Below are 22,265 nucleotides of genomic sequence, written 5' to 3'. Positions count from 1 at the left end.
GCGCGTGTGCATGTGATGGTTGGTCATGACCAAACCTAAACGATCAGGTGGTTTTGCAAGCGATAAGATATATCGTGAGAGTATATTTGATACTACGGGATCCGCCGAAGCCTGGAACTTGTTACGCTGGAGGATTTCACGAATATTGCAAACGACGGAAAAAGGAAAGTTGACGAACGCCTAAACGGGTCGGTCCCTAATGGCTTATTTGAATCGGAACATTCCTGAGCGGCCATAAATGAGGTCAGACGTCCTCCTTATGTGTGATAGATAGATAGATTGTGTGTGGTATGGACCTAGTAGCCAATTCACCCCATTACAAATGTCGAATCGGTTCTAGATGATGTATTGCTAAGGGAAACTGGCTTAACAGAATCGGAACAACCGCATTCGGCCTTAGGAATGTGAGTAGGAGAAGAGTTCAGCCCACAACTCGTAGTATATTTCATACCGATGGGCATTTTAATGACAGGTTTTGAGCATGAAGCAAATATAATACAGATCCACAAGTTACAATCTCTCAATCTTTCTTGCCTACAAACTGGTCAAACCATCTGAGTACTTCGTAGTGCCATTTAAGACTACATGTTCCTTGTCGTTAGGTTGACATGTCACCGGTCTAGATACGAATCCTTACCTATTGCCATGATTTAGGACCCAGTGATTCTCATCTGGGAAAATGACCAGCCGACTAGGAATATGAAGCCTATCGTAACTGCGCATTAGAGTTGTTCAGCCTTCAAAGCTGAAGGCGCTTACTGTTGTAAAGCATGGAATGCACCAATTCCCTCAGTCTCAGGAAGTCGGTAATCCTTCGAACCATGAATCAGCAGTTGAGGTGTGCTCCATTTATGCACAAAGTTCGCTGGGTTGAATCTGAATGGATCTAGGTCAGCCGAGAGTTTAGGTTCCCAGCACTTGGAGATAAAATTACTTTCGCAGAACTTGTTCACTGTTCTTGTCCCAAGGCCGCCCCCGCCAATCATGATTGAACTGAGTAACCACGTTCCTTGAATTCAAGCAACCACGAGTGAAAGGTAGATTTGACTTACGAAGAATAACTCATCCGTCGAAAATCCATTATAGTTTGAATCGAACACCTGATAGAATTGTCAGCTATCAAAAGAGCGAAGCAGGTGAAGCAACTATCCCTACCCCGTCATGGCATACCAAAGCCTGAAACGAAACGAATGATCAGGTCGTGAAAGGTGGTAAAACCACAAGAACGGCAAGTATCCATACCTTGAATCCGAAATCAAACTCTGGATGTCCTTGAATCCAGCTAAGAAAATCAGAACGTGGATACAGTGAGAAATCAAGGCCATGATGGACAACACACTTGATTGCATAACCACCCCAACTGGCTCCAGCAGCAACAGCACGGTCTGCATCGACCTATAGACTTGATCATCAGTGCCCGCTCTACGAAGACGTTAACAGGCTGCCGGTAGAAACATGTACCTCAGGATAATTTTCAAGTACATATTTCCATCCTTTCTGCAAATCAACGAAAGGCTTGCCTCCCCAGTCTCCGGCGATTGCATCAGTGAAAGCTATCAAACGCAAAGGAAATATACACATAGTGAAATCGCGCTACATGGCATGACGGACGTACCTTGTCCGAACGAAGTGCTTCCGGTCGGGTTCATGGCGACAACGAAGTAGCCTTGTTGTGCGAAGACTGGATACGTTGGGATTGACGCAAATCAGACATACAACATTGAACATTTAACCATACCGTTCGGGTTCCATCGAGTTGACCATTGATCTTCCCAAGCTCCTTGAGGGCCTGCATTAACATGATAGTAAGTGAGCGAAAGATGATGGAAGGAAATTCAAACTCAAGTACCACCGTGAATGAGCAACAGGATTGGAAATGCCTTTTTCTCTCCGTGTTTCCATCCCTTAGGTTTTAATATCCATCCTTGTACGTCAATATCGTTTGCTCCCTTGAACCAAAAATTCTCTCCCTTGCTTAAATTCTTCCCTTCTAAATCCGGAGCAGTGAAATTAGTAACCTGGTCGATCTCTCCAGTAAATCTTGCTGTCCCGTCCGACTGTGTAATTTGAGCTTGAAGTGCATCCAACCCTTTGACCAAGAACACGTCATTAGGCGACGTAAAGGATGATTTCGAGATCAAGATTCTGCCATAGGGCAGTGTCTGAAGACCAGAGGACGCGCCGTCTTCGACGATTGTAACAGGGTTGAGGTATTTAGGAGATAACGAGGGGTCGGTCGTCGATTTAGCAGGCGTGGATGGGATGGGAAGAACGAAAACTTTCACCAACGCATGGTCATCGGCGGTGAAGTATATGAAGTCTCCTTCTTTAGAAAACTAAAACAGAAAGTTCAGAGGACTGTTAGCTGCCGAAAAGGGAAGAGATATATACTAAATCACTTACAGCCAAAGAACCTGGAGAACGATCCCACTTCTGCGTTAGAGTGAATCTGACATCCTTCTTGAGGTCGTATATAACGATTTTTGCTCTAGGATATAGTTAGTGATGCTTCCACTGAAATAACTAAACCGAAGATACCTGTCGCTCTCATAACCATCTTCATCCAGCTCTAACCAGGCAGCCTTATCCCCTGCATCATTGAGAACAGGACTGCGTGTTGCGCCTTGGGATCCGGAAGTGAGTTCCCGAGGTTTGCCTGCGGCAGTAATGCTGACAATGTATACCTAATCCAAGAGTCAGTAAAGAACTGACGAATTAAACTAAATACACCGACGTTCTGCTTGGTGTGCCACGCACGTTCCTCCTCAAATGCCGGGTCTAGCGTCGTGTAAATGACAGATTGCTTCGACACATAAAAATCATCGGTTCCTCCAAAAGGCTCAACCGGCGAACTCTGCGAAAATATGCAAGCTCAAGTTAAGAAATTGATTCGAAGAGAATATAGACTTACATGTCCTGTTCCTGCTAACAAGTTCACAAATTCTGACCCAAACGTCCACATGTGATTGGGATCTTGGACAAGCCTAACACTGAATAACGACTGCGTTTTCGGCCCGACCCAATGATCCCAATGTCGTTCGTAGGTGCGATCGTACACCAACGCGGTATTGCCGCGATTTTCCCAAGCCTCATCTTGTTCCTTGACCGTAGTGAGATTTCCGTCAGAATACACGCTATCCGAAAAAACCAGATAGCCGTCCGTTGAATAACGGAAGTTGCTTGCCGAGGTTGTAGGGAAGGAACCAAGAAGAATCGGCGCATTGGTGCTGAGGACTGCGGCCGAATCATTTGTGGAGGGTTGGTATAGAACATCGAGTGCGAATATCTCGAGATTCTTTTGTTCCGATTCGACTACATATGCCAACGTCTTGCCATTGAGCCAGAAAGCTTCGCCTCCTTCAACCAGCTACAGTACAAACGCGTCAGATGGAGCAAGGCGAGGAGGGAATCGCGCCCACAGGTAATTTGAACGGCTTGACGGTAGATTCCAATGGGGCAACATAGATGCTCTTGTGGTTTCTAAAGTTGGATCAATACAGCAAACTCGAGTTGTAGAAGGAGATGACAGTCGACTCACTTCTTCTCCTCGAATGAGTATTTGCTGTATGGGATGATAACGAAATCTCCAGCGTGATTAGCGACTCCTACGCCTGGCCTCCCCAGTTCCATAAGATCCTTAGGGGTAAACACGTCGGCCCCTTCCTTGAACTGAAACGAACTGTGGACCATAGTCATTACAGCTGGATTTGGCAGATTTGGTTGTAGTGGAACTTGAGATCTAGACGCAAGTCCCAGTGCTGACAGAGCGAACGAGAACCGCATGACCACTTATGGTTCGGTAAGAACAAGCGGAATTCCGAACAGTAAGTTCAGTACCGGTGGTCTGCTGGTGACTGTGCAGTGTGGGTGGTACCCTGTGGTACCTGGGAGTCGCCAAGGGCGTAATTGTGTAAATTTATGTAAATTGATGTTGCGAGTTTTACATAACTCTTCCTCCTCCGATCGAGTCCTCCCTCTCACGGTGGAAATCGCCATCAAAAAATGCCTGAAAGCAGTCACTAGCTTGCGGCATCGAAGGTTGTAGTGAGTGCTCAACAGCAGTCAACATAATTTTGCAGGGGACTTGGGACATCAAATTTCTCTGAATGGCTGCCTGACGCTGATATTTTCTTGAAATGGAAATATTGAAGCTGAAGTCAGTGAGGTCGATAAGGATAAGGACACGCAGAGAGGTAAGGTGAAAATGACACTGGGCGAACTGGTAGATTCTGGTGCATGATGATTGAAGTCAAGGTACGTTGAATCCCAGTCCAAAATTCATAGTGTTCATAGACATAGCTTAAACTGCATATTGTAGCCTGACCATCTTTCCTCACCCGAGAACCATATACGGGATATCTGTAGCGATTCTGAGTAGTACATATACCACAAGTGAACAGAGAATAACAAGACATTACAATACTTTTGCTGACAGTTTTCACTCGCTCATGGCACCCTCATCCTCTGCATCGCCAGAAATAATTTCATCTTGAGTCAGCCTCGGTCCTTCCACCTGTGTAACCTCCCCAGTTGCAGCATCCCAACGAGCAATGAGTCCTACTCTGAAAGTAACCATCTTCTCACCAGTGAGCTTTAATAATTGGGCCTGCTCAGCTGTGAGCACCTTGCCCTTTTGGCATAACTTGTGCGGTGCCTGCAAAGTCGGTACACCGCGTTCCATCTTTGTCGTCAGTCCCAGTCTCCGCAATTGAGGGTCTTCGTCATGAGGGAAGGGTACTGGAGGATCAGAATGATGCATCATAACAGGTCCTGCAGGCAGAATCACAGTCCGACTTGCAACGTTCCCGGCTCGTGCAAAATCAGGTTGTGCGAAGTCGGCAAACCATTCGATAACCTCCTCGGGTTCGGTATCTGTAAAAAGCAGGCCCACTTGACCTTCTATTTGCTGCATCGACAAGTTAGACCAATGCTGGAAAAGCCGACGTCTCGAAACGTACCTTTGCAAGTTTATGTATGCCCATACGATGTTCTTCTTCCGGTGTCGTACCCAGAGCCTTGGCTAGTAGTGCTGATCTACTGAAGAATATGCGAGCAGAGCTGATACACATCCATCGATGATAATTAAGAAAAAGAAAGATATTACATTCAAATTAGTCGCACCCTTTCCACAGATTCCGTACAGTCTTGAGATGCGCATTCCTCATCGCACCGACCTCAAATAACCAGCAATATTTCCATTTGTCGGCGTTTTCTTTGACCTATATCGACTTCGTGAGGAGATGATTTTTGGAACAGCGATATGAGGCTACATGTTCCATCATCGCCGACTTGTGTTCTCTCGTTTTCTTTTCGACCTTCGTTAGAGAGACTGGAAGAAGTATATGAGAAAACAGGTTCTTCAGAATAGCTGGGATTGAGCATACCAAGCTTGGATCGCTTTGATTTTGGCATAGCAAATCGAGATTATTGTACGAGTAATGCTGGTGAAGGATTGAAAAGAAAAGTTGCACAGCCACTGGCTACAAATTCTCATCGAAGCTATTCCGAATAGTATTCTCTATCCTACTACATATGCGCTAGTCTAGCCGTCTGGTTGCTCAGCTACGCGTTCTGATTCTACACCGACACATTTCTGGACCGTGTCACTTTCGGCTGTGGCTGATCTTGTCCATCCCAGTGTTATCCTGTTACTTCCTGTACGTTTGTTCAAAGTTCTCGATGCATGGATATACGATGAACCGAAACGTGGTCTACCGATGAGTGAAAATCTGTTCACTCATGGGAACACGCCGAACTACATGCCATTAAATGGAATGACTGCTTTCATGCAACGACACCGTCTGCCACTAACTCGACACTACAAAAATAGTCACTGTTATCAACATCATGCATCTTGATATTTGATGCTTCAGAGACTCTTCGCCTCAGTATATCAGGCGATTCATTCAACCTTCCGCTCCTTCCAACGGCTCATGGTCCTTTCCCTCGACTCCATTTTCCTATCAAGCTCAATCTTAGTTCTGGCTTTGGTAAGGAACTCCATTTTACCGATTTCAAATTTTCACTAGACCTCATACTCATACTTTTGGAATAGGCAAACTCATCTTCACTATGCGCCGACACCTTAGCTTCAGTCCCCTTCCTACGCGCAAGCAGCATCATCCAGAGCGACCACTTCTATACCACCAATATTTCTGAAATTGAAAGCACTCTTTCCGATAGCGTCTTCTCATTTGATGGGAATTCCGCATTTCTTTGGTCCACACCTCAACCCGGGACCATTCCCCTCTTCCGCCTTTACAACAACGAGAACTCTACAGACCACTTCTACACCATGTCCTCCGATGAACTACCAGAAATGATGGCGAGGGGATGGGCATACGACACCGCTCCTAATCATACAGCGGGATATGTATATCCTTTTAGTATTTGCGGCGCCGCGCCAATCTATCGTCTATTCAATTCAACTATTACGGATCATTTCTACACAATGGATATTGCGGAATGCCAGAGTGCGGCGAAGGACAATGGATATCAGGACCAGGGGATCGCGGGATTTGCGATACTTCCTTCAGCAAATGGGAGTGTTGTGGAAATTGTTGCTAGTGCTGTCCCCAATCTCCTGCCTAGTACCGTTACTGCGTCTCCAGAATCTCAGGTATCTGTCACACCGTCTGCGGGTTGTGCCAACAATACCAACGCAATTCCTTTCATGCGTGCTATCAGCACTGCTGACACAGATCATTTCTATACCACAAACTCAACCGAGATGAACGTTGTAGCGATCGCACAAAATTCGTATCTCTTCGAGGGCGATACAGTTTTCCTTTGGCCAACTCAAGAATCATCAACAGTTCCACTGTACAGGTTATACAGCCAGACAGCTAGAGACCACTTCTACACAATCGATGCCAACGAATTAAGCGAGGCTCTTTTGGAAGGGTATGTCTTTGACACAGACAGTCATATTGCTGGATACGTCTACCCGTACAGCATATGTGGAGCTTCCCCCATATACCGTCTTTACAGCTCTTTCTCCTCTGATCATTATTATACCATGACTCAAGCCGAGAGTGCGAGTGCAACCGCTTCATTTGGATACATTGTACAGGGTATTGCGGGCTTTGCTCTACTGCCTTCAGCGGACGGGCAGCTCCAGACGGTTACTGTGTCTGCATCGCCATTCCTACTACCGGTATCGATTGAGCCTTCCCCGACATCAAGTTCAAGACTACCAGCGTTCTTAACGACCGTATCCATTACACCGTCGAGTTTGAGCTTCCCCAGTAAAGCTTTAGTCCAGAGCGTGGTGTCTCGTCGTGAAATTCTTGGTTTGTCGGTGTTGACTGCGGTATGGATGATTTTATAGTTACCCAGTAGTCATTAACCTACATAAGAGATCTTTGACTATGTACATACGTTTTGCGTATCACAACTTTGTTAGAAGATGCAACTTGAACATACACACACTACCCCACGACCCATGGCTACATACAGAATTATAATTATATCACTATACCACGAAACAAGGAACGGGGCTGGGCGACAAATCACCAAGGTCTCCGCGCCTTAGTACTAGCCTTACTTGTATGTAGATAATGACAGGATACATACTATTGAAGGTTCTTTTGTCAAAAAAAACAGTGTATATTATTATTGATCTCTGGACCAATAGAACATTGTGACACTTAGGAATTCTCTTTCATTCTTCTTCCACCATATCCTGATCTCGGGGTTCATGTCGGTCGTTTTCCTCACTTTCATTTCTCTCCTATCTGGTTTAGCCCTGGTTGTGGTAAGAGTGCATAGTCTAACTCACTGTTCAGAGTCAACTTACTAGCCGCGATACAGGCAGGCTTGGACTCGTCTTCATCATGTGCGGACACTTCGTCCGTAGTCCCCTTCCTGCGCGCCTACAGTAGTAGATTAAAAGACCACTTTTACACTACCAACGTATCAGAAATGAACAACAACGCCCTCGCTGGAGGCGTCTATGCCTTTGAAGGCGAATCCGCCTTTATCTGGGCCACACCCCAAACCGGCACTGTCCCTCTCTTCCGTTTATACAATCAGAACTCCACTGACCATTTCTACACCATGTCCTCTGACGAATTGCCCGAAATGATGAGCTTGGGATGGACGAACGATACTGCTTTGAACCAAACCGCGGGATACGTATACCCATACAGTACCTGTGGTGCTGCACCAATTTATCGTCTGTTTAATCCTTCGACGATCGACCATTTTTATACGATGGATGTTGCGGAGAGTCAGAACGCGGTTCAGGTGGGGTATCAGGATCAGGGAATTGCAGGGTTTGCAATACTCTCTTCGGCTGATGGATCTTCGGTCCAAAATTCTGCTGTTCCCTATCTATTACCCAGCACTATTACTGCAACACCGGAATCGCAGGCATCTCCTGTATCCTCGTCATCTTGTGCCAACAGTGCTGATGCGATCCCCTTCCTGCGGGCATACGCTAGTACCGGGACAGATCATTTCTATACCACGAACTCGACTGAGATGAACAATGCACAAGGGTCGTATTCCTTCGAGGGTGACGCAGCGTTCCTATGGTCGACCCAGGAAGCATCCACAGTCCCGTTATACAGATTATTCAATCAAAATCTCAACGACCACTTTTACACAATGGATGCTAATGAATCCAATGAGGCACTTTCATCAGGGTATGCTTTTGACACCGACAGCCATATCGCTGGATACGTCTACCCTTATAGTATATGCGGCGCTTCCCCCATCTACAGACTCTACAGCTCTACATTAGCGGACCACTTTTACACCCTGAGCCAAAATGAGAGTGCGAGCGCGGCGGGTTATGCACTAGAAGGCATCGCCGGTTTTGCTTTGTTGCCTTCAGCTGATGGACAGCCTCAGACGGCTACAGTGTCTGCTTCTCCGTTGCTATTACCAGTGACTCTGGACCCCTCTCCAATATCGATTTCCTCAACTTTCGTAGCTGCGTATTCCACGACCATTGATATAGATCCAGTGAGCACCAGTGCCGCATCGAATTCTGGGAATAAGGCTATAGCTCGGCGTGGGGTGTCGGGTTATGGCTTCCTTAGTGTCTTAGTATCAGGATTGGTTACAGCGGTGGCTTAACGGAACTCGACCTGTCTCGACTCGTACATAGTCGACTTTCGACCTCCAGCAAATTCATTCTATGGCTATAATCGTGAAGGTACTACGTTATATGAATACACTACATAACGCGTCTATCAGCACAGAGAGATCAAGGAACCCTTGATTGCTGACTCGGGATAGTTCCGTTGATGAGAGTTCCTGCACAACAAATCATACTGCAATTATTATTTTTACCACCAAAGATGAACTCGATGTAGAGTGATAAATATGTCGCTACCTGTCAAGCAACTGATATAAAAATTTTGAACTTTCCTTTCACCTCAACACTCCAATGCCCATTCTTTCCCCAACTTTCGTTTTTCTCCTGTTGAATTTATCCCTGGCACTAGTAAATATTCATTGAATCACTGTCCTCCACTTACATTAAATCTCAATCGACAGGCAGCCCCATCTTCATCATGTGCAGATATTTCATCTTTAGTCCCCTTCCTGCGTGCATATAGCAGTAGCTTGAGCGACCATTTCTACACCACTGATGTATCCGAAATGAACAACAACGCCCTCGCTGGAGGCGTTTACGCCTTGGAAGGTGATTCCGCATTTCTCTGGTCCACACCTCAACCCGGGACCGTTCCCCTCTTCCGCCTTTACAACGAGAAGTCTACCGACCACTTCTACACCATGTCCTCCGATGAACTACCAGAAATGATGGAGAATGGATGGGCATACGATACCGCTCCTAATCATACCGCGGGATACGTGTATCCTTATAGTATTTGCGGTGCCGCACCAATCTATCGCCTATTTAATCCGACCATTGTGGATCATTTCTATACAATGGATGTCGCGGAGAGTCAGAATGCGGTAAAAACTGGATATCAGGACCAGGGAATTGCGGGTTTCGCGATCCTGCCTGCAGCTAATGGGAATGTTGTACAAAGTTCTGCTGTTCCGTATCTTCTACCCAGTGCTGTCACTGCGTCACCGGAGTCTCAAGTATCTGCTTCATCGTCTTCGGATTGTGCCAATAATGCCAACGCAATTCCTCTTTTGCGCGCATTCAGCAGTACTGGCAAAGATCATTTCTACACCACAAACTCAACCGAGATGAACGTTGTAGCGATTGCAGAAGACGTGTATTCTTTCGAAGGCGATGCAACATTCCTTTGGTCAACTCAGGAAACATCTACAGTCCCATTGTATAGGTTATACAGCCAGACAGCCAGTGACCACTTCTACACAATTGATGCCAACGAAACAAGCGAGGCAATTGCGTCAGGATACGCCTTTGATACAGACAGCCATATCGCTGGATATGTCTACCCATACAGCATATGTGGAGCCTCCCCCATGTACCGTCTTTACAGCTCTTCATCCTCCGACCACTTTTACACTATGAGTCAAGCTGAGAGCCAGAGTGCGAGCGCCTCAGGATACATATTGGAAGGAATTGTGGGCTTCGCTTTGTTACCTTCAGTTGATGGACAGCCTCAGACGGCTACAGTGTCTGCCTCCCCATTGCTGTTACCAGCGTCATTGGAGCCCTCAGCGGTGTCGATTCCCTCATCTTCAAGTTCAGAGTCTGGGTTTCCGACGACCATTGCAGTTGGTCCCACAATCAGCTTCTCGTCGAATCCTGGGAGTATCAGCGCGACCTCTATTTCGGGACATAGTACCAATAAGGCTATACCTCAAAGTGCTGTATCGTTATGCGGAGCATTTGGTGTGTATATGTTGGTAGCAGCACGGACGACTGCGATGTTCTCTATATTCTAGCAGCTGATTGAGTATATATACAGTGTGTAGCATAACGTATTAGGGGTATCTATTTATTTTATGCAAAGCAATGCAACAGTCTTCCAAAGATAGCAAGGGCAAAGACTTCATGAAGCTGAAGTAGCGATATATGTTTGCGCCACCTTCTTCATTATTGATAAGACAACTTTACGCTTTGCCTGGTCCTCCGGGAGCTGAACTTTTCCAGTGGCAAGCTGGATCAGATAAGCAAAATCTGCTTGAGCAACGAGCGGAAGCCGCCCCGAGGCACGGCTCTTTTGCTTCTCCTGGAGCTTTGCCTTGAACTGCTCGGCAAAGTTTTTGGAGATGGTGTCTGCACGCTCAACGACCTCCATCGGTACTCCTGCAAGGTTGGCGACGTGGGTACCGAAAGAAGAAGTAGCGACCCCCTCAACGAGTTTGTATAAGAAAACAATCTAGAAAACATGTCAAGCGTAATAGGAAAAATATAAACGACTTGATCGACTAACAGCGCGTTTTTCATCATCGACGATGGTTGACATATACATATTTCGGATGTTTGGATGGTATGCGAAGTCGTCGGTCAAGGAACCATAGTGAGTTGCAAAAAATGATAGCGGTAAGGTGTGGGTAGCAAGTTCATGCAGGACAGCCTATTACAGAGATAGTTGTTAGACGACGTCAAAGTCGAAGTATCGTGGATCGTACTCCTGCGATAGCCATTCCATCCTGAAAGCTGATCAGCACGTCGAAAGAAAGTGACAAGATAGATGACATACATATGTTGATGTACCACGACCGAGCTCTGTTGAAGACGGTCAGTATTTGTAGAAATTCATGCATATTTGTGTTACCATCTAGAATCACAAACGATTTGGGCGTAGCGTCACGTAGAATCTTACAGCTGCATGAATATTAGATGAGCGCATACAAGCAGTAGCAATCGACTGACCATTCATCTAATTCTACCTTAAAGGTACTAGCATTCGAGAACATGTTATCGTATGCTCCCATACGTGTCAAAATGGAATTAACTGGTGAAAGCCTGGATTATGATTGTGTATTAGCACCAGACACGATAAGTGTTCTATCGATCAAATATACCGTGCACTCTCAGCGGGGACGAACATTCCCAGTTGTGCCATTATCTGTATGACAGTCAGTAGATGAAGCACTACCAATGCCTTCGAGTGACTCACGATGCCGGTAGCAGTCATACGCATCACCTAGAAATGAAATTTAGTGCATTGATCACCACAATTTGTAATGAGGAGCGCACCGTCGACTTTCCACTAAGCGATCATAAACATAGATATTCAGTGCCATATAGTTCGACCAGAATGAAAAAGCGTACGCCATGTTGGGTCCTATGTATCCGATTGAAAATCAGAAGGGTGCGACTGAACATCACCCATAGAACTCACCAGTAAGCAATGCAATCTTCCCAACATCACCACCAAGTTTGACATCATTCGGGATAAAATCATCCACACTTGTGCTCGCACACAACGTCGGATGCCTCAAGCCCTTGAAATCGAACCATGCAGCCTCATCTTCAACAAACTCCGGACGGCAGGCGGGTTCACCTATGGCCGTGGACGATTTTGCTAGACTGAATAAACAGTCTAGTTCAGCAAATACCCGGATAGTGCGAAGCCAGACGGAGCGATCCTCATCGAACTCAGCATAAAGCCGAAATTTGAACTCCTTGATAGCGGCGTTACGTCTTTCCCTGGCTTCCTTCAAGGAACGAATCGATTTTTGGAGGGAAGGAACTAGCCAGCGCGTTTTAGCCTGCAATAGTGATCAGTTATTGCTGATGGGGTGGGTTGTCGGAACATATATACCTTCGTGCCACTATTTTTGGTCCACTCTTTCGGAATATTTTTTTGCCCAGCCGTAGTCTCTACCATGTAAATCTCCTAAAATCGGAGCACATCGTTGGTATCTAAATAGCAGCACCTCACAAGTACACACCTTTGAACCAACAGCACTGTGCCACCAATTCAACTTGACTCTGTGAAGTGATTAGAAAGATAGTAGATATTGACGAGTAGAGAAAGATATACCCAAGTATCTTCTCAAACTTTTTTAGCGCACCATCTAACTCCTGCTCCAATTCCTCGATCTCAGCCATAACCTCGTCGTATGTCTCATCTTTTCCATCACGAGGTATCAATTCATCATCTGTGAAGACCGTTAATAGTATTGGGGAGAAAGAAAAGAGATCTTGTCCGTAAACGAACCTTTATCTGAAGAGGGTTTCTCGAACATAGATTCGATGTTCTTGATGTTTTTAATGAGGTCCGGTGCGCTACGAAGCAATCCCAAGATAGTTTTTGATTCGAAGGTCTCTGACGCATTGGCAAGATCGCTGAGACCTCGACTGAGTTTCTTGAACGCCTGCATAGGAGAGAAGTTTAATCCCAACAACGAGGGTGACGATTGAGATCGCGTACTCCAAGCACTTTCAAGAAATCCTTCACTTTACAGTTGCGAGCATGAATTCGAGAAACGACTCGTTCAAGATCAGGTAGTCCTTTAGCAGTTTCTGTAAAAGAACTTTCAAAGGTCGGGTGGTCGATGAGATCTTGAACAGCATCCAGTCTAAACAAGAAGGGTTAGCTCGGAATATTTAAAATGAGTGAAACAGCATACCTTGCATTGATAGCTGCGATTTCCCGAAGAGGCATGCACAACCAGATCCTGAACAGTCTCTTACCTGCAATAATTCCATCAGTATCAACGTAGAGAGAGAGGGAGGGCGATTGACCGAAAGGTGTGATGCACCGTCCGAGCAACTTCAAGAGAGATCCGTCCTCGGTACCTTCATTGTTCAGTAGGACCTGCCCTCATGTCTTTGTAGAAACCAGTAGACCACGTGGGCAAACGTTTTTACGTACCTCGATGTGAGCCAAAGTTTGACCGTCGAGCACCAGACCTTCACCCCGCTTCATGGGGTCATAGATATTGAAATTTCTCATAGTGATGATATCTTTGTCGATGTTCAACTGTTGCAAGTACCTGAGAGGAACAAATAAGATAAATGAATTCTCTCGTCAGCTAGAAAACGCCGACATACCACATCATCGACCCCAGCGCCTCAATAGCAGGTCTAGAATCAGCCATATCTCTGATTGGTTTTGGAACACTTTCAGGTAATAATTGAACATCATCAGTATCAGCCACTTCTTCGGTATCGGTAGGAGGGAACCGGGCTTTCAAGTCTTCGAGGGTATCGTCATAGCTTCGAGCCTCGACCTCGCGCAATGCAGTCCAAAGACAAGCTGCGGGCAAAATAGATTTCAAAAGTCGCGTGGTGGAAATGGAGAGGTTTCCCTATACGAGTATTATAAAAAGACACTTATGATGAGACAGATGAAGAGACATGATGTTCAGCAAACCGGACCTTGGTGAAAAGCATTTCCTTAGGCCGAATTTGTCTAATCATTGTCTCAAGCTTGGTACGGCAGATATCGTCCTCGAATACAGCAAGATCGAATTGGGACGTCGAGCAGTCCAAAACCGAGATACCGAACGTGTTATGAGATCCATCGTCTGATTCAATTTCACGAATAGAAATGCAATGACCTGCTTCGTCGTCGGTAATCATTTCGCCGTCGACTAAGGTTCCGTTTGTGTAGACTTTATTGAGTTCTCTAAAAAATAGGTCCTTCCGCTGGTCTCGTTAGTGAATACGAAGTAAACTCACCGTCTAACAATCTTTTCTTTTTCTCCGCTTTTAATTTTGCCGCTTTTCTTGTCATCTGCCAGTCGCATTTCTGCTCCCAACGCAGTCTCAGATTGCTCTACTTTGCCGACTTTATATCCTTTGCCCAGAAATTTCCTAGAACAAACATGATTAAAAGGACATCGGACGAATGCTGTGTAGGCTTACGCGGCCCAAAAGTTGAAAGACATTTCTGGAACCCCAACCATTGACATTTTGACCCTCTGCGTGAGCTTCAAATCGAACTCTTGATGACCAACTCTTGCGTCATCTTCATAGAGCTGAGTTGAACATAAGAATACAGAGTGGATGTAAGAAGCTGTATCGACTTCACCTCAAAGAACTTTCTACGAAATTCGTGAAGACGATAAAAACTGTCGCAACGATGAGCGGCTATCACTCACCCTTTTTGAAAGAATAGAATCTGGTGGTGTGTTTAATACCTTTCGGGGCGTAATGAGACTCGGAGGCAGACATACAGTATCATAATGGTTCTGCTTAATTTCCCAAAACTACAATAAGCTCGGTGAGATTGAGGTCTGTAAGGCAGCTCAGGCCTTGGATGTACCTGTTTTTCGAACGGAGTGAACTCTTTCCAGGCCTTGGTGGGAATGTACAACGTTCTTGGGTCGTATTTAGGATCCCCTGGGCGACAGCCGTCTTTCTGTTTATAGAAACAATAAATCAAGCTTAAAATTGGGACAAATAAGATGCTCACATCCTTAACATCCTGCAAAAACCCGTATGGACTCTCTGTTGCTTTTTTTTCTTCTTTCTTATCTTGCTCCCGTTGCTCCGCCGCAGTGAGGAAGGAGAATGAGTCAGACGTTTGGGTAGAAGCTTTAGGTTTGATATTGGCTTTGCCTTTCGATTTCAATTTCTTGGAGATAGGCTCCTCCTCTTCGTCTTCGACCTCGTCAGAAAGTAATGATTGGCGCGATGAAGGTCGAGAGGAGGAAGTTTTCATTGATCCAACGTCAGCATCTGAGTCCTCGGACGGGACAATGAAGTCGTCGTCGTCTTCTGAGGCCTTGGAGGATCTTCGTCCCGTCTTTGCTGGAGATTTTCTGAACTTAGTGATCCTGTGCGTAAACGAGCTGGAGACTTCTGAATCCTCTTCATCCTCATCTGGTGTCAGTTCCGAGTATCGAGCCTTCTTTATACGACCTGGAGGAGAATGTTGGGTTATAGTTATACCATGCAAAACCAACACGCACTTCTTCTTTCAGAAGGTGATGATGGTGGCAAGGACGATGAATGTCTTGAGTTTGAAGACGTTCCAGACGCTTGAATATCCTCATCTGAATCATCTACAACGCGCCTTCGTTTAGTTGCTCCCTGAGGCGGCCTGTTAAGTTTCGTCTACAGAAGTCCAATGCTTCTCACCCGAGGTTTACTACGTTCTGACTCTTCAGAAGACAGCATATCTACGTCAATGGCATCACTAGTAGGAGGAGTATCCTATGATAATGTGAGTTAGTGATCACAGGTAAAAACGCGTCAAGTGACACACTTTTATACCACTGCTGTATGAGGACGAACTTGCAGCTGCAGAGGAGTTGAGAGCGTGTAAATTTGGCTTTTTGGGCGCTGGAGTCTGGAGGACATTGTCGGAAGACGCGATTTTGGACGCGTCTTTAGGTGTTGGTTTGGATTGTTTTTCTGTAGCATGCTTCTTAGCTTGCTGAGAGGCTGAAGGAGTAGATTCCTGTGTCTTTCCGAAGAAAGACATCAAGCTCTTCTGCTTGAGATTCTCTGAAGACTTAGATTTTGAGGCCATGATGGTTAATGGGAAGGGGTGCCTGAGAATTTCAAATAAACGCCCAACCACCACTGACGGTTCGAACCTTCTTGAGTCTTAGAACTTCTTCCTCTGATCAGACTGCCCAGCGTTCAACGTTCAACGTTCAGCACGTAGCAAAATTCCACTTAAAATTAATCGATATCTCGATTCTCTGATTCAAGACAGCAATCCAGGATTTCACGCGAATTCCTCAACAATTTTCTCACCCTAGATAATCACGGAGTGCCCGTTCCTAACAAACGAAGCTGATTGCTCTGTATTCCTCATGACAGTACTTATTTTGAATTGATCTTGAATGGCAGCTAATGGCAGTGATATCATTTGACAACCACTTCCAACAATTCTATTCCTTCCAGCAATTACTTCGGAAATAGCAGAACCTGTTCAACATTTGGTGATAGTTTGGTGATGGGGCCTTGGTAGAATCGTGTTTTATTCAATGGCCCCTTCGTCCCTCTTCTTAGTCCTCCATGCACGTTCTTTCTCCTACTTTCGTTTCAATCCTGTTGAGAGTGTCCCTGTCTCTGGTAGGGAAAATTCATATCCTCCTTCGAATTAGTGATGCTAACGTTTCTGGGCAGGCAGATACATGCGCGGACACCTCATCCCTAGTCCCATTTCTACGCGCCTTCAGCAGCAGCGAGAACGACCATTTTTACACCACTAACGTATCTGAAATGAAGAACGACGCTCTCGCTGGTGGCGTCTACGTCTTTGAAGGCGAATCCGCTTTTCTTTGGCCTACACCCGAACCCGGCACCGTCCCCATTTTCCGCCTATACAACCAAAACTCCAGTGACCATTTCTACACCATGTCCTCTGACGAAGTTCCCGAAATGATGAACGCCGGATGGGCGTATGATACTGCCCCCAATCACACTGCAGGATACGTCTATCCTTATAGTATCTGCGGAGCGGCTCCGATTTATCGTTTATTCGATCCTACATCTGTCGACCATTTCTATACGATGGATATTGTAGAAAGTCAGAATGCGGTACAGGCAGGGTATCAGGACCAGGGAATAGCAGGATTCGCGATACTTCCTTCAGCCAATGGGACTGTTGCACAAAGCTCCGCCATTCCGTACCTCTTACCAAGTACCATTACTGCATCACCTGAGTCTCAAGTATCTGCCACGACCTCATCATCTTGCGCCAACATCGCCAATGCAGTCCCACTTTTGCGTGCGTACAGTAGTGGTGGGACCGATCATTTCTATACCACAAACTCAACTGAAATGAATGACTCGGTCGCGGTGAACGCTTACTCCTTCGAGGGAGACGCAACGTTTCTTTGGCCCACTCAAGAGACATCAACTGTTCCTCTGTACAGATTATGGAATCTCAACTCCAGCGATCACTTCTATACAATAGACAAGAATGAAGTCAACGAAGCACTTGCTATGGGTTTTACCTTTGACACCGAGGCACAAAATGTCGGATACGTTTATCCTTACAGTATATGCGGTGCTTCTCCCATCTACCGCCTCTTCAGCTCTTTCGGTTCAGACCACTTCTACACTATGAACCAAGCCGAAAGCATGAGCGCGCCAGGGTACGTTCTAGAGGGTATCGCTGGTTATGCTTTGTTGCCCTCTGCTGATGGGCAGCGCCAAACATCGGCTTCGCCGTTTTTATTGCCTCTGTCGCTGCAGGCTTCGCCGGTGTCTATTTCGTTGAGCCCAATACCAGCATTTACGACGTCTATAGCCATAGATACTGGCTCCCCTTCAGGGTTACCTAGCACAGCTGGAGTCCAGAGCACGGTGTCGCGTCATGTATTTCTTGGTGTGACGGCGTTGGTTGCGTTCTGGATAGCTTCATAGTGTTTGCTAAATATGAAAAGATGTGGATCTTCGACCCTCTTTTTTCCAAGGTATTCTTACTACGAGTATTATGATATCAATCTTTGACTTACCGCTGTTTATTTATTTCTCTCTTTGAAGAGGAACGCGTTTTGTATTCAGTAAGGTATGTACTTTTTGAATCTATCACAGGTAATGTTCAAGAATGTCATTATGCTGTTGTAATTATTTGTGCAAGTAATACATACATATTGCCCCATACAAACTCGTTCAAGTTGGTAAGTTTATGATACATACTGGGGGTGGTAGTGGCATTCAGTAGATATATACATGCCGAAAATGTGTGGGACTGAAATCGTCATTTTGCCAGCACCGTAGCGTCGAATACACGGACCAAGAGGGGGAGCACCACTCTTGCGGGACTAATGAAAGGGGGAATCACCATCCCACCGCCCAATCCACGCCTATGCCAAGAATCAACTATCAAATATAGAACTCGTGATTAGACACCAGTAAATTAATCCAGCTCGACGAAAGGATACGTACTCATCGGTTGAGCAAAGAAAAACATCATCGAGTAAACCCACAATCTCCCTATCCATCCTCCAACCCTTTTTCCGGTCACAATTCTCCACACCCTCTCCAGGATTAATATTGGACCTTGCAACGCAAAGAATGCAGGAACAACAGGGTCAAATCCCTGACCCATAGCGTATATCGCACATTCATGGAATAGCCCAGACGCGATGAAGGTGCCAAGTAGTGCACCAATATTTCCAGCGACCCATTTACCTGGAATGCCTCCATACACAACAAAAGTACGCTTCAACAATTGATGCCACCGTTTAGCCCAGAAGACGTGCATGGAGTCCGCTGTCCATGGATGATCCATCACGGGAGGCCATGAGGAGGGTGAATCGTCGCAGACGTAAACAGCTATGATCGTCAAAAGGTCGTAAACCATATGGAACCCGGAAAGAAGGGCGGTTCCTGTAAGCATGTGTATCGTTGTAGACACAATATATCGTTGCGGTATAGGAAGATTTTGGTAAAAAATGGATCCACCGGCTGGTGTACCAACACCGGGAAACAGTTTAATGATGGATTCGATGAAGTCGAGGAGGAGGAAGTGTTCAATGAATGACCAGAGGGTCACGTTAATGAACTCTTTCCGCTCTAGAGGTCTAGTTAGTTTAGGTATATGTGTCCCGACGCCGAATTTCCAACCCGAACCCCGCATTTCGTGTGCAAGATTTAATGCATCTCCGAAGGCAGATATGAAGTCAGAACGTTGATGTTCCGGGGATGATAATCGGGAGTCTGCGTCTATATTTTGAGTATCGCCATTCGAGTAATGTTTTGCTTTTGCTTTGCCTTTCGGTTGATTCGGTTGAGATTCCCCCATTCGCAACATGCCTTCGGGTGTGAGTGCATATTCCAGAGCTTTGGCTATTACGACTTCTGCAGCCAGACCTATGTTGAAGCGTCTCTCAATGAACGGGAGTCTTATTGCGAAAGTAGAGACAGTGAAACGCACCTTGACCCCAATTATAGACATTCAAAGCCGGTATAGTCCAGCAATATCGGAATGCTGACGCGAGAGTTGAAGTAATTACTATTGGCAGTAGTAGCAGCCGTATTAGGTACGTCTGCGGGCGCCGGGCAAGGTAAGCTAAGAAAAAGAATGGAATGAACCAGGACAACGAATAAGGGATGACATCTAGAGCGATTGGTATGCGGTTTTGAGGCTCCGGTATTATGAGTCGAAAGAAATCGTAAAACCCGCGTATTATTCTGAAATATATCAGTTAAATGAAGAGAAAGCTTTTGGAAATACTGACTCCTGTATGAATTGGCCATGGGAGGACATTATGGATTCGTCGCTGGATCTATGTACTAGTAGGATGACGCATGTTGTTATTGGGCGCGCCTATTAAGCGCCTTTCCTTCTTATGTGGCGTATTCTGAAAATACTCGACGGCCCGTTCGATGTTCAGCTTATCGCTGCGACCACAATACCCCCAATGGCCACAACATTGATTCGAAACTATCTGAGTCGGCACAGAGTTGAAGCTTTTAGACTGACCCTTTTCGGCCGCTCTCTCCTTCTTCTCACTTGCGAAATCCTAGCCAATGCCTTGTGCTGGACAGCTGCTGGTGTAATGTTCGGTCGTACCAAAGAAACAAAGTCAATTCTCGGACTTGCAATGCTTGCATGGGTTCGTTCAAATTCTGACAGGTTCAATGTTTAACTCATCAAGCATCTCTACCAGACTTTGGGGTTGCGGCATGGTAAATTCAGATCATAATTCCTTTGGCTTTAGAAAATTCCTACCTCAACCCTTCACGCTAACGATTGTGCTTAGCTTTGGACGCTGATCATATCAGGTGAGTATTGATAAGAGTTCTCGTCTCCGGTTACTAAGCTGAAAGCTTAAGTGCAATCGATAATGCAACTCGGGGATTCATAGCGATGGACCAGTTACCTGTCACCTGTGGGCTTTACTTCTCTCTGGGTCATAGCACCATCGTCATTGTCGTAGTGCGTGTTACAGATCCGGCTCGATTTTCGGATAGATGACTTGATCACCTCCCCAGAATGTTGCGATTGCCATATCATCAAACATCGCAAGTAAATTAGACGGGGTAGGCCAAGTTGGTAGCATAATCGGTACGTTGCATGTTGATGGTCATTAGTGTCACCGCTGAGAACCATATACCTCTTACAGGCTCAGCAATCAGTGGATCATTTTTGTTCATCGTTGCACTCATGAACTCCATCATCCTGTTCAAGCTGATGAGACGGCGGGTCTGTGATATCAATCGAAATATTTGCAGCTGAACTAAATTCACAACAGCGACTCCGCTCTCAAGCAGCAAATTCTGATTCTGCCGATAATGTGCCATACAACCCAAAAGAAAATCATATGCTAATGATGAGAATCATCGGGCCTGTGGTAACCTTTGTAAACAAACCTTGGAAGGTAAACAAGTCTCATCTTGTTGCGCCGATGAGAGTGATGATTATTGACTCTCCCAGATAGATGTACCCTGTAGGCCTACTCTTTGGTCTCGGATTTGATACCACATCTTCTATAGCCCTCCTCGCTGTCTCTGCGTTAACCAAGACATCCGGTGGAAAAGCTATCCCTCCCTCAGATGTTGTTATTCTTCCGGTACGTCTCACAAACCGTTTTCCTCTTCGCGAGCCGTCTCATTAATTTGAGTCGGCATTATTTACCCTACATGATATACTAGTTTCTTTTCACTGCAGGAATGACGTTAGTCGACTCACTGGATTCGGTGTTGATGTTATATTCTTATGCTGGCTTTCCGGAACATTCTTTGAGAATTTTCGAAACAAGTCGCATGCATCGTGATAGCATCAGCGAACTTACTCACCCGGATGGTGACCAAATCGAAACAAAAGTTGACATTCCTGTTGGCAACGAACCCCAGTCCGAAGCAGAAATACAAATCACTAAAATTGCTCAGGTTAAGCAAAATGCGATTTCGGGTCTTAGTATTCTCCTCACGCTAATGAGTATAATGGTCGCCCTCAGGTAGTTCATTATTTGTATTGACTCGGATGTGCTTCAAAAAATTGATAATATCTGGTCTTTCTTTCCTTTGTGGCAGCATCTCTTTGATCGAAATCATGGCGTTGATTGGTAATAACTGTACTCCTTGCCAAACTGCGGCTCAGGCGGAGGACGGTGGTGGCCTTGCTGGGAGTTGGTGGAGGGGCTGGAACGTGGTTCGCCTTTACTTCTTTCTCCGAATCGCGAGATGAAACTTCATCTACTTACATCGTACACATTATACTTACAGGCAAATAACCACATAGGCTACATCGGTGCAGGAATTGTTGGTGCGTTCGTGGTGCTCGTCGGTGGTTGGTACGCGTTCACATGGGTAATAAAAAGAATTCGTCAGCGTAGATCTGTGTAAGAAATTTTGGAACAGCAGCAAAGGAGTCTTTGTCAATGTAAAAAACTATGATAAATTTCTATTTTTGACTCCCTTTGTCTTCAGTCTTCAGTCAGCCAGCCCTACATTTCGCAATGTTCTTTCCAACGGTTACTGCTGGTTACTGTGATTG

General features: G+C 45.7%; 9 protein-coding genes across 9 annotated transcripts; 5 read left to right on the top strand and 4 right to left on the bottom strand.

Moving 5' to 3' along the window:
• Positions 1–341: 341 nt before the first annotated feature.
• C8R40DRAFT_1093735 (alpha/beta-hydrolase) lies at positions 342–3,931 on the bottom strand. Its single transcript, XM_046227616.1, has 18 exons — positions 3,539–3,931; positions 3,420–3,480; positions 2,912–3,367; positions 2,735–2,854; positions 2,539–2,684; positions 2,404–2,488; positions 1,850–2,336; positions 1,739–1,789; positions 1,616–1,681; positions 1,462–1,553; positions 1,340–1,395; positions 1,243–1,282; positions 1,156–1,176; positions 1,053–1,100; positions 935–993; positions 760–876; positions 638–706; positions 342–581 (listed from the first exon to the last, which is right to left on the bottom strand). Exons 1-18 carry the CDS (start codon positions 3,781–3,783, stop codon positions 521–523), a joined length of 2,280 nt encoding a protein of 759 aa, XP_046089195.1. The 5' UTR covers positions 3,784–3,931; the 3' UTR covers positions 342–520.
• A 299-nt stretch (positions 3,932–4,230) lies between these two features.
• C8R40DRAFT_1093734 (ribosomal protein L10-domain-containing protein) lies at positions 4,231–5,493 on the bottom strand. Its single transcript, XM_046227615.1, has 5 exons — positions 5,385–5,493; positions 5,271–5,329; positions 5,122–5,219; positions 4,959–5,058; positions 4,231–4,906 (listed from the first exon to the last, which is right to left on the bottom strand). Exons 1-5 carry the CDS (start codon positions 5,410–5,412, stop codon positions 4,439–4,441), a joined length of 753 nt encoding a protein of 250 aa, XP_046089194.1. The 5' UTR covers positions 5,413–5,493; the 3' UTR covers positions 4,231–4,438.
• A 4-nt stretch (positions 5,494–5,497) lies between these two features.
• Positions 5,498–7,566, top strand: C8R40DRAFT_1143589 (uncharacterized protein). The gene is made up of 2 exons (XM_046229493.1): positions 5,498–5,990; positions 6,056–7,566. The coding sequence occupies exons 1-2, from the start codon at positions 5,865–5,867 to the stop codon at positions 7,328–7,330; spliced, it is 1,401 nt and encodes a 466-aa protein (XP_046089193.1). The 5' UTR covers positions 5,498–5,864; the 3' UTR covers positions 7,331–7,566.
• Positions 7,567–7,629: 63 nt separating this feature from the next.
• C8R40DRAFT_885321 (uncharacterized protein) lies at positions 7,630–9,575 on the top strand. Its single transcript, XM_046236563.1, has 3 exons — positions 7,630–7,756; positions 7,813–9,454; positions 9,533–9,575. The coding sequence occupies exons 1-2, from the start codon at positions 7,700–7,702 to the stop codon at positions 9,082–9,084; spliced, it is 1,329 nt and encodes a 442-aa protein (XP_046089192.1). The 5' UTR covers positions 7,630–7,699; the 3' UTR covers positions 9,085–9,454; positions 9,533–9,575.
• Positions 9,547–9,969, top strand: C8R40DRAFT_990093 (uncharacterized protein; the record flags this gene model as incomplete). Its single annotated transcript, XM_046236720.1, has 1 exon — positions 9,547–9,969. A coding segment is annotated over one exon (423 nt), but the record flags the coding sequence as incomplete, so codon positions are not given.
• A 582-nt stretch (positions 9,970–10,551) lies between these two features.
• C8R40DRAFT_1093726 (muts domain V-domain-containing protein) lies at positions 10,552–16,345 on the bottom strand. Its single transcript, XM_046227614.1, has 31 exons — positions 16,068–16,345; positions 15,941–16,015; positions 15,772–15,892; positions 15,273–15,721; positions 15,123–15,218; positions 15,034–15,066; positions 14,959–14,978; positions 14,889–14,901; positions 14,723–14,835; positions 14,537–14,671; positions 14,234–14,483; positions 13,907–14,163; positions 13,728–13,848; positions 13,598–13,670; positions 13,483–13,546; positions 13,284–13,431; positions 13,071–13,227; positions 12,894–13,011; positions 12,802–12,841; positions 12,672–12,746; positions 12,249–12,618; positions 12,179–12,191; positions 12,104–12,116; positions 12,024–12,050; positions 11,929–11,972; positions 11,777–11,869; positions 11,679–11,728; positions 11,604–11,629; positions 11,533–11,553; positions 11,334–11,477; positions 10,552–11,279 (listed from the first exon to the last, which is right to left on the bottom strand). Exons 1-31 carry the CDS (start codon positions 16,332–16,334, stop codon positions 10,950–10,952), a joined length of 3,756 nt encoding a protein of 1,251 aa, XP_046089190.1. The 5' UTR covers positions 16,335–16,345; the 3' UTR covers positions 10,552–10,949.
• A 310-nt stretch (positions 16,346–16,655) lies between these two features.
• On the top strand, positions 16,656–18,218 carry C8R40DRAFT_885174 (uncharacterized protein). Its single transcript, XM_046236562.1, has 2 exons — positions 16,656–16,885; positions 16,944–18,218. Exons 1-2 carry the CDS (start codon positions 16,798–16,800, stop codon positions 18,182–18,184), a joined length of 1,329 nt encoding a protein of 442 aa, XP_046089189.1. The 5' UTR covers positions 16,656–16,797; the 3' UTR covers positions 18,185–18,218.
• A 303-nt stretch (positions 18,219–18,521) lies between these two features.
• C8R40DRAFT_1168138 (uncharacterized protein) lies at positions 18,522–20,033 on the bottom strand (the record flags this gene model as incomplete). Its single annotated transcript, XM_046231141.1, has 4 exons — positions 18,522–18,643; positions 18,710–19,636; positions 19,701–19,957; positions 20,005–20,033. The coding sequence occupies 4 exons, from the start codon at positions 20,031–20,033 to the stop codon at positions 18,522–18,524; spliced, it is 1,335 nt and encodes a 444-aa protein (XP_046089188.1).
• Positions 20,034–20,087: 54 nt separating this feature from the next.
• C8R40DRAFT_1093718 (high-affinity nickel-transport protein-domain-containing protein) lies at positions 20,088–22,189 on the top strand. Its single transcript, XM_046227613.1, has 11 exons — positions 20,088–20,382; positions 20,437–20,455; positions 20,530–20,551; positions 20,603–20,705; positions 20,762–20,834; positions 20,893–20,972; positions 21,022–21,147; positions 21,208–21,339; positions 21,422–21,726; positions 21,803–21,920; positions 21,995–22,189. The coding sequence occupies exons 1-11, from the start codon at positions 20,116–20,118 to the stop codon at positions 22,112–22,114; spliced, it is 1,365 nt and encodes a 454-aa protein (XP_046089187.1). The 5' UTR covers positions 20,088–20,115; the 3' UTR covers positions 22,115–22,189.
• The last annotated feature ends 76 nt before the right edge of the window (positions 22,190–22,265 follow it).

Source organism: Lentinula edodes (genome assembly GCF_021015755.1).
Source record: "Lentinula edodes strain Le(Bin) 0899 ss11 chromosome Unknown C8R40scaffold_8, whole genome shotgun sequence".
In the NCBI taxonomy this organism is placed as follows: domain Eukaryota; kingdom Fungi; phylum Basidiomycota; class Agaricomycetes; order Agaricales; family Omphalotaceae; genus Lentinula; species Lentinula edodes.
The sequence above is the reverse complement of the archived record's forward strand: the minus strand, read 5'-3'. Positions and strand labels throughout refer to the sequence as shown.

Coding starts and splice junctions, on each gene's coding strand:
- C8R40DRAFT_1093735 (XM_046227616.1), bottom strand. CDS start 3,783: ATGCGGTTCTCGTTCGCTCTGTCAGCACTGGGACTTGCGTCTAGATCT. Junction 994..1,052: donor CGACGGATGAGTTATTCTTC/GTAAGTCAAATC, acceptor GTGGTTACTCAG/TTCAATCATGATTGGCGGGG. Junction 877..934: donor AGTGAACAAGTTCTGCGAAA/GTAATTTTATCT, acceptor AGATCCATTCAG/ATTCAACCCAGCGAACTTTG.
- C8R40DRAFT_1093734 (XM_046227615.1), bottom strand. CDS start 5,412: ATGCCAAAATCAAAGCGATCCAAGCTTG. Junction 5,059..5,121: donor GTACGGAATCTGTGGAAAGG/GTGCGACTAATT, acceptor GATGTGTATCAG/CTCTGCTCGCATATTCTTCA. Junction 4,907..4,958: donor GCATACATAAACTTGCAAAG/GTACGTTTCGAG, acceptor TTGTCGATGCAG/CAAATAGAAGGTCAAGTGGG.
- C8R40DRAFT_1143589 (XM_046229493.1), top strand. CDS start 5,865: ATGCTTCAGAGACTCTTCGCCTCAGTATATCAGGCGATTCATTCAACC. Junction 5,991..6,055: donor CAATCTTAGTTCTGGCTTTG/GTAAGGAACTCC, acceptor CTTTTGGAATAG/GCAAACTCATCTTCACTATG.
- C8R40DRAFT_885321 (XM_046236563.1), top strand. CDS start 7,700: ATGTCGGTCGTTTTCCTCACTTTCATTTCTCTCCTATCTGGTTTAGCC. Junction 7,757..7,812: donor CTGGTTTAGCCCTGGTTGTG/GTAAGAGTGCAT, acceptor GCCGCGATACAG/GCAGGCTTGGACTCGTCTTC.
- C8R40DRAFT_1093726 (XM_046227614.1), bottom strand. CDS start 16,334: ATGGCCTCAAAATCTAAGTCTTCAGAGAATCTCAAGCAGAAGAGCTTG. Junction 15,067..15,122: donor TCACTCCGTTCGAAAAACAG/GTACATCCAAGG, acceptor AGCTTATTGTAG/TTTTGGGAAATTAAGCAGAA. Junction 12,747..12,801: donor ACAGTGCTGTTGGTTCAAAG/GTGTGTACTTGT, acceptor CTCCGATTTTAG/GAGATTTACATGGTAGAGAC.
- C8R40DRAFT_885174 (XM_046236562.1), top strand. CDS start 16,798: ATGGCCCCTTCGTCCCTCTTCTTAGTCCTCCATGCACGTTCTTTCTCC. Junction 16,886..16,943: donor TGAGAGTGTCCCTGTCTCTG/GTAGGGAAAATT, acceptor CTGGGCAGGCAG/ATACATGCGCGGACACCTCA.
- C8R40DRAFT_1093718 (XM_046227613.1), top strand. CDS start 20,116: ATGTGGCGTATTCTGAAAATACTCGACGGCCCGTTCGATGTTCAGCTT. Junction 21,340..21,421: donor CAGATGTTGTTATTCTTCCG/GTACGTCTCACA, acceptor ATGATATACTAG/TTTCTTTTCACTGCAGGAAT. Junction 21,921..21,994: donor GGTGGAGGGGCTGGAACGTG/GTTCGCCTTTAC, acceptor TTATACTTACAG/GCAAATAACCACATAGGCTA.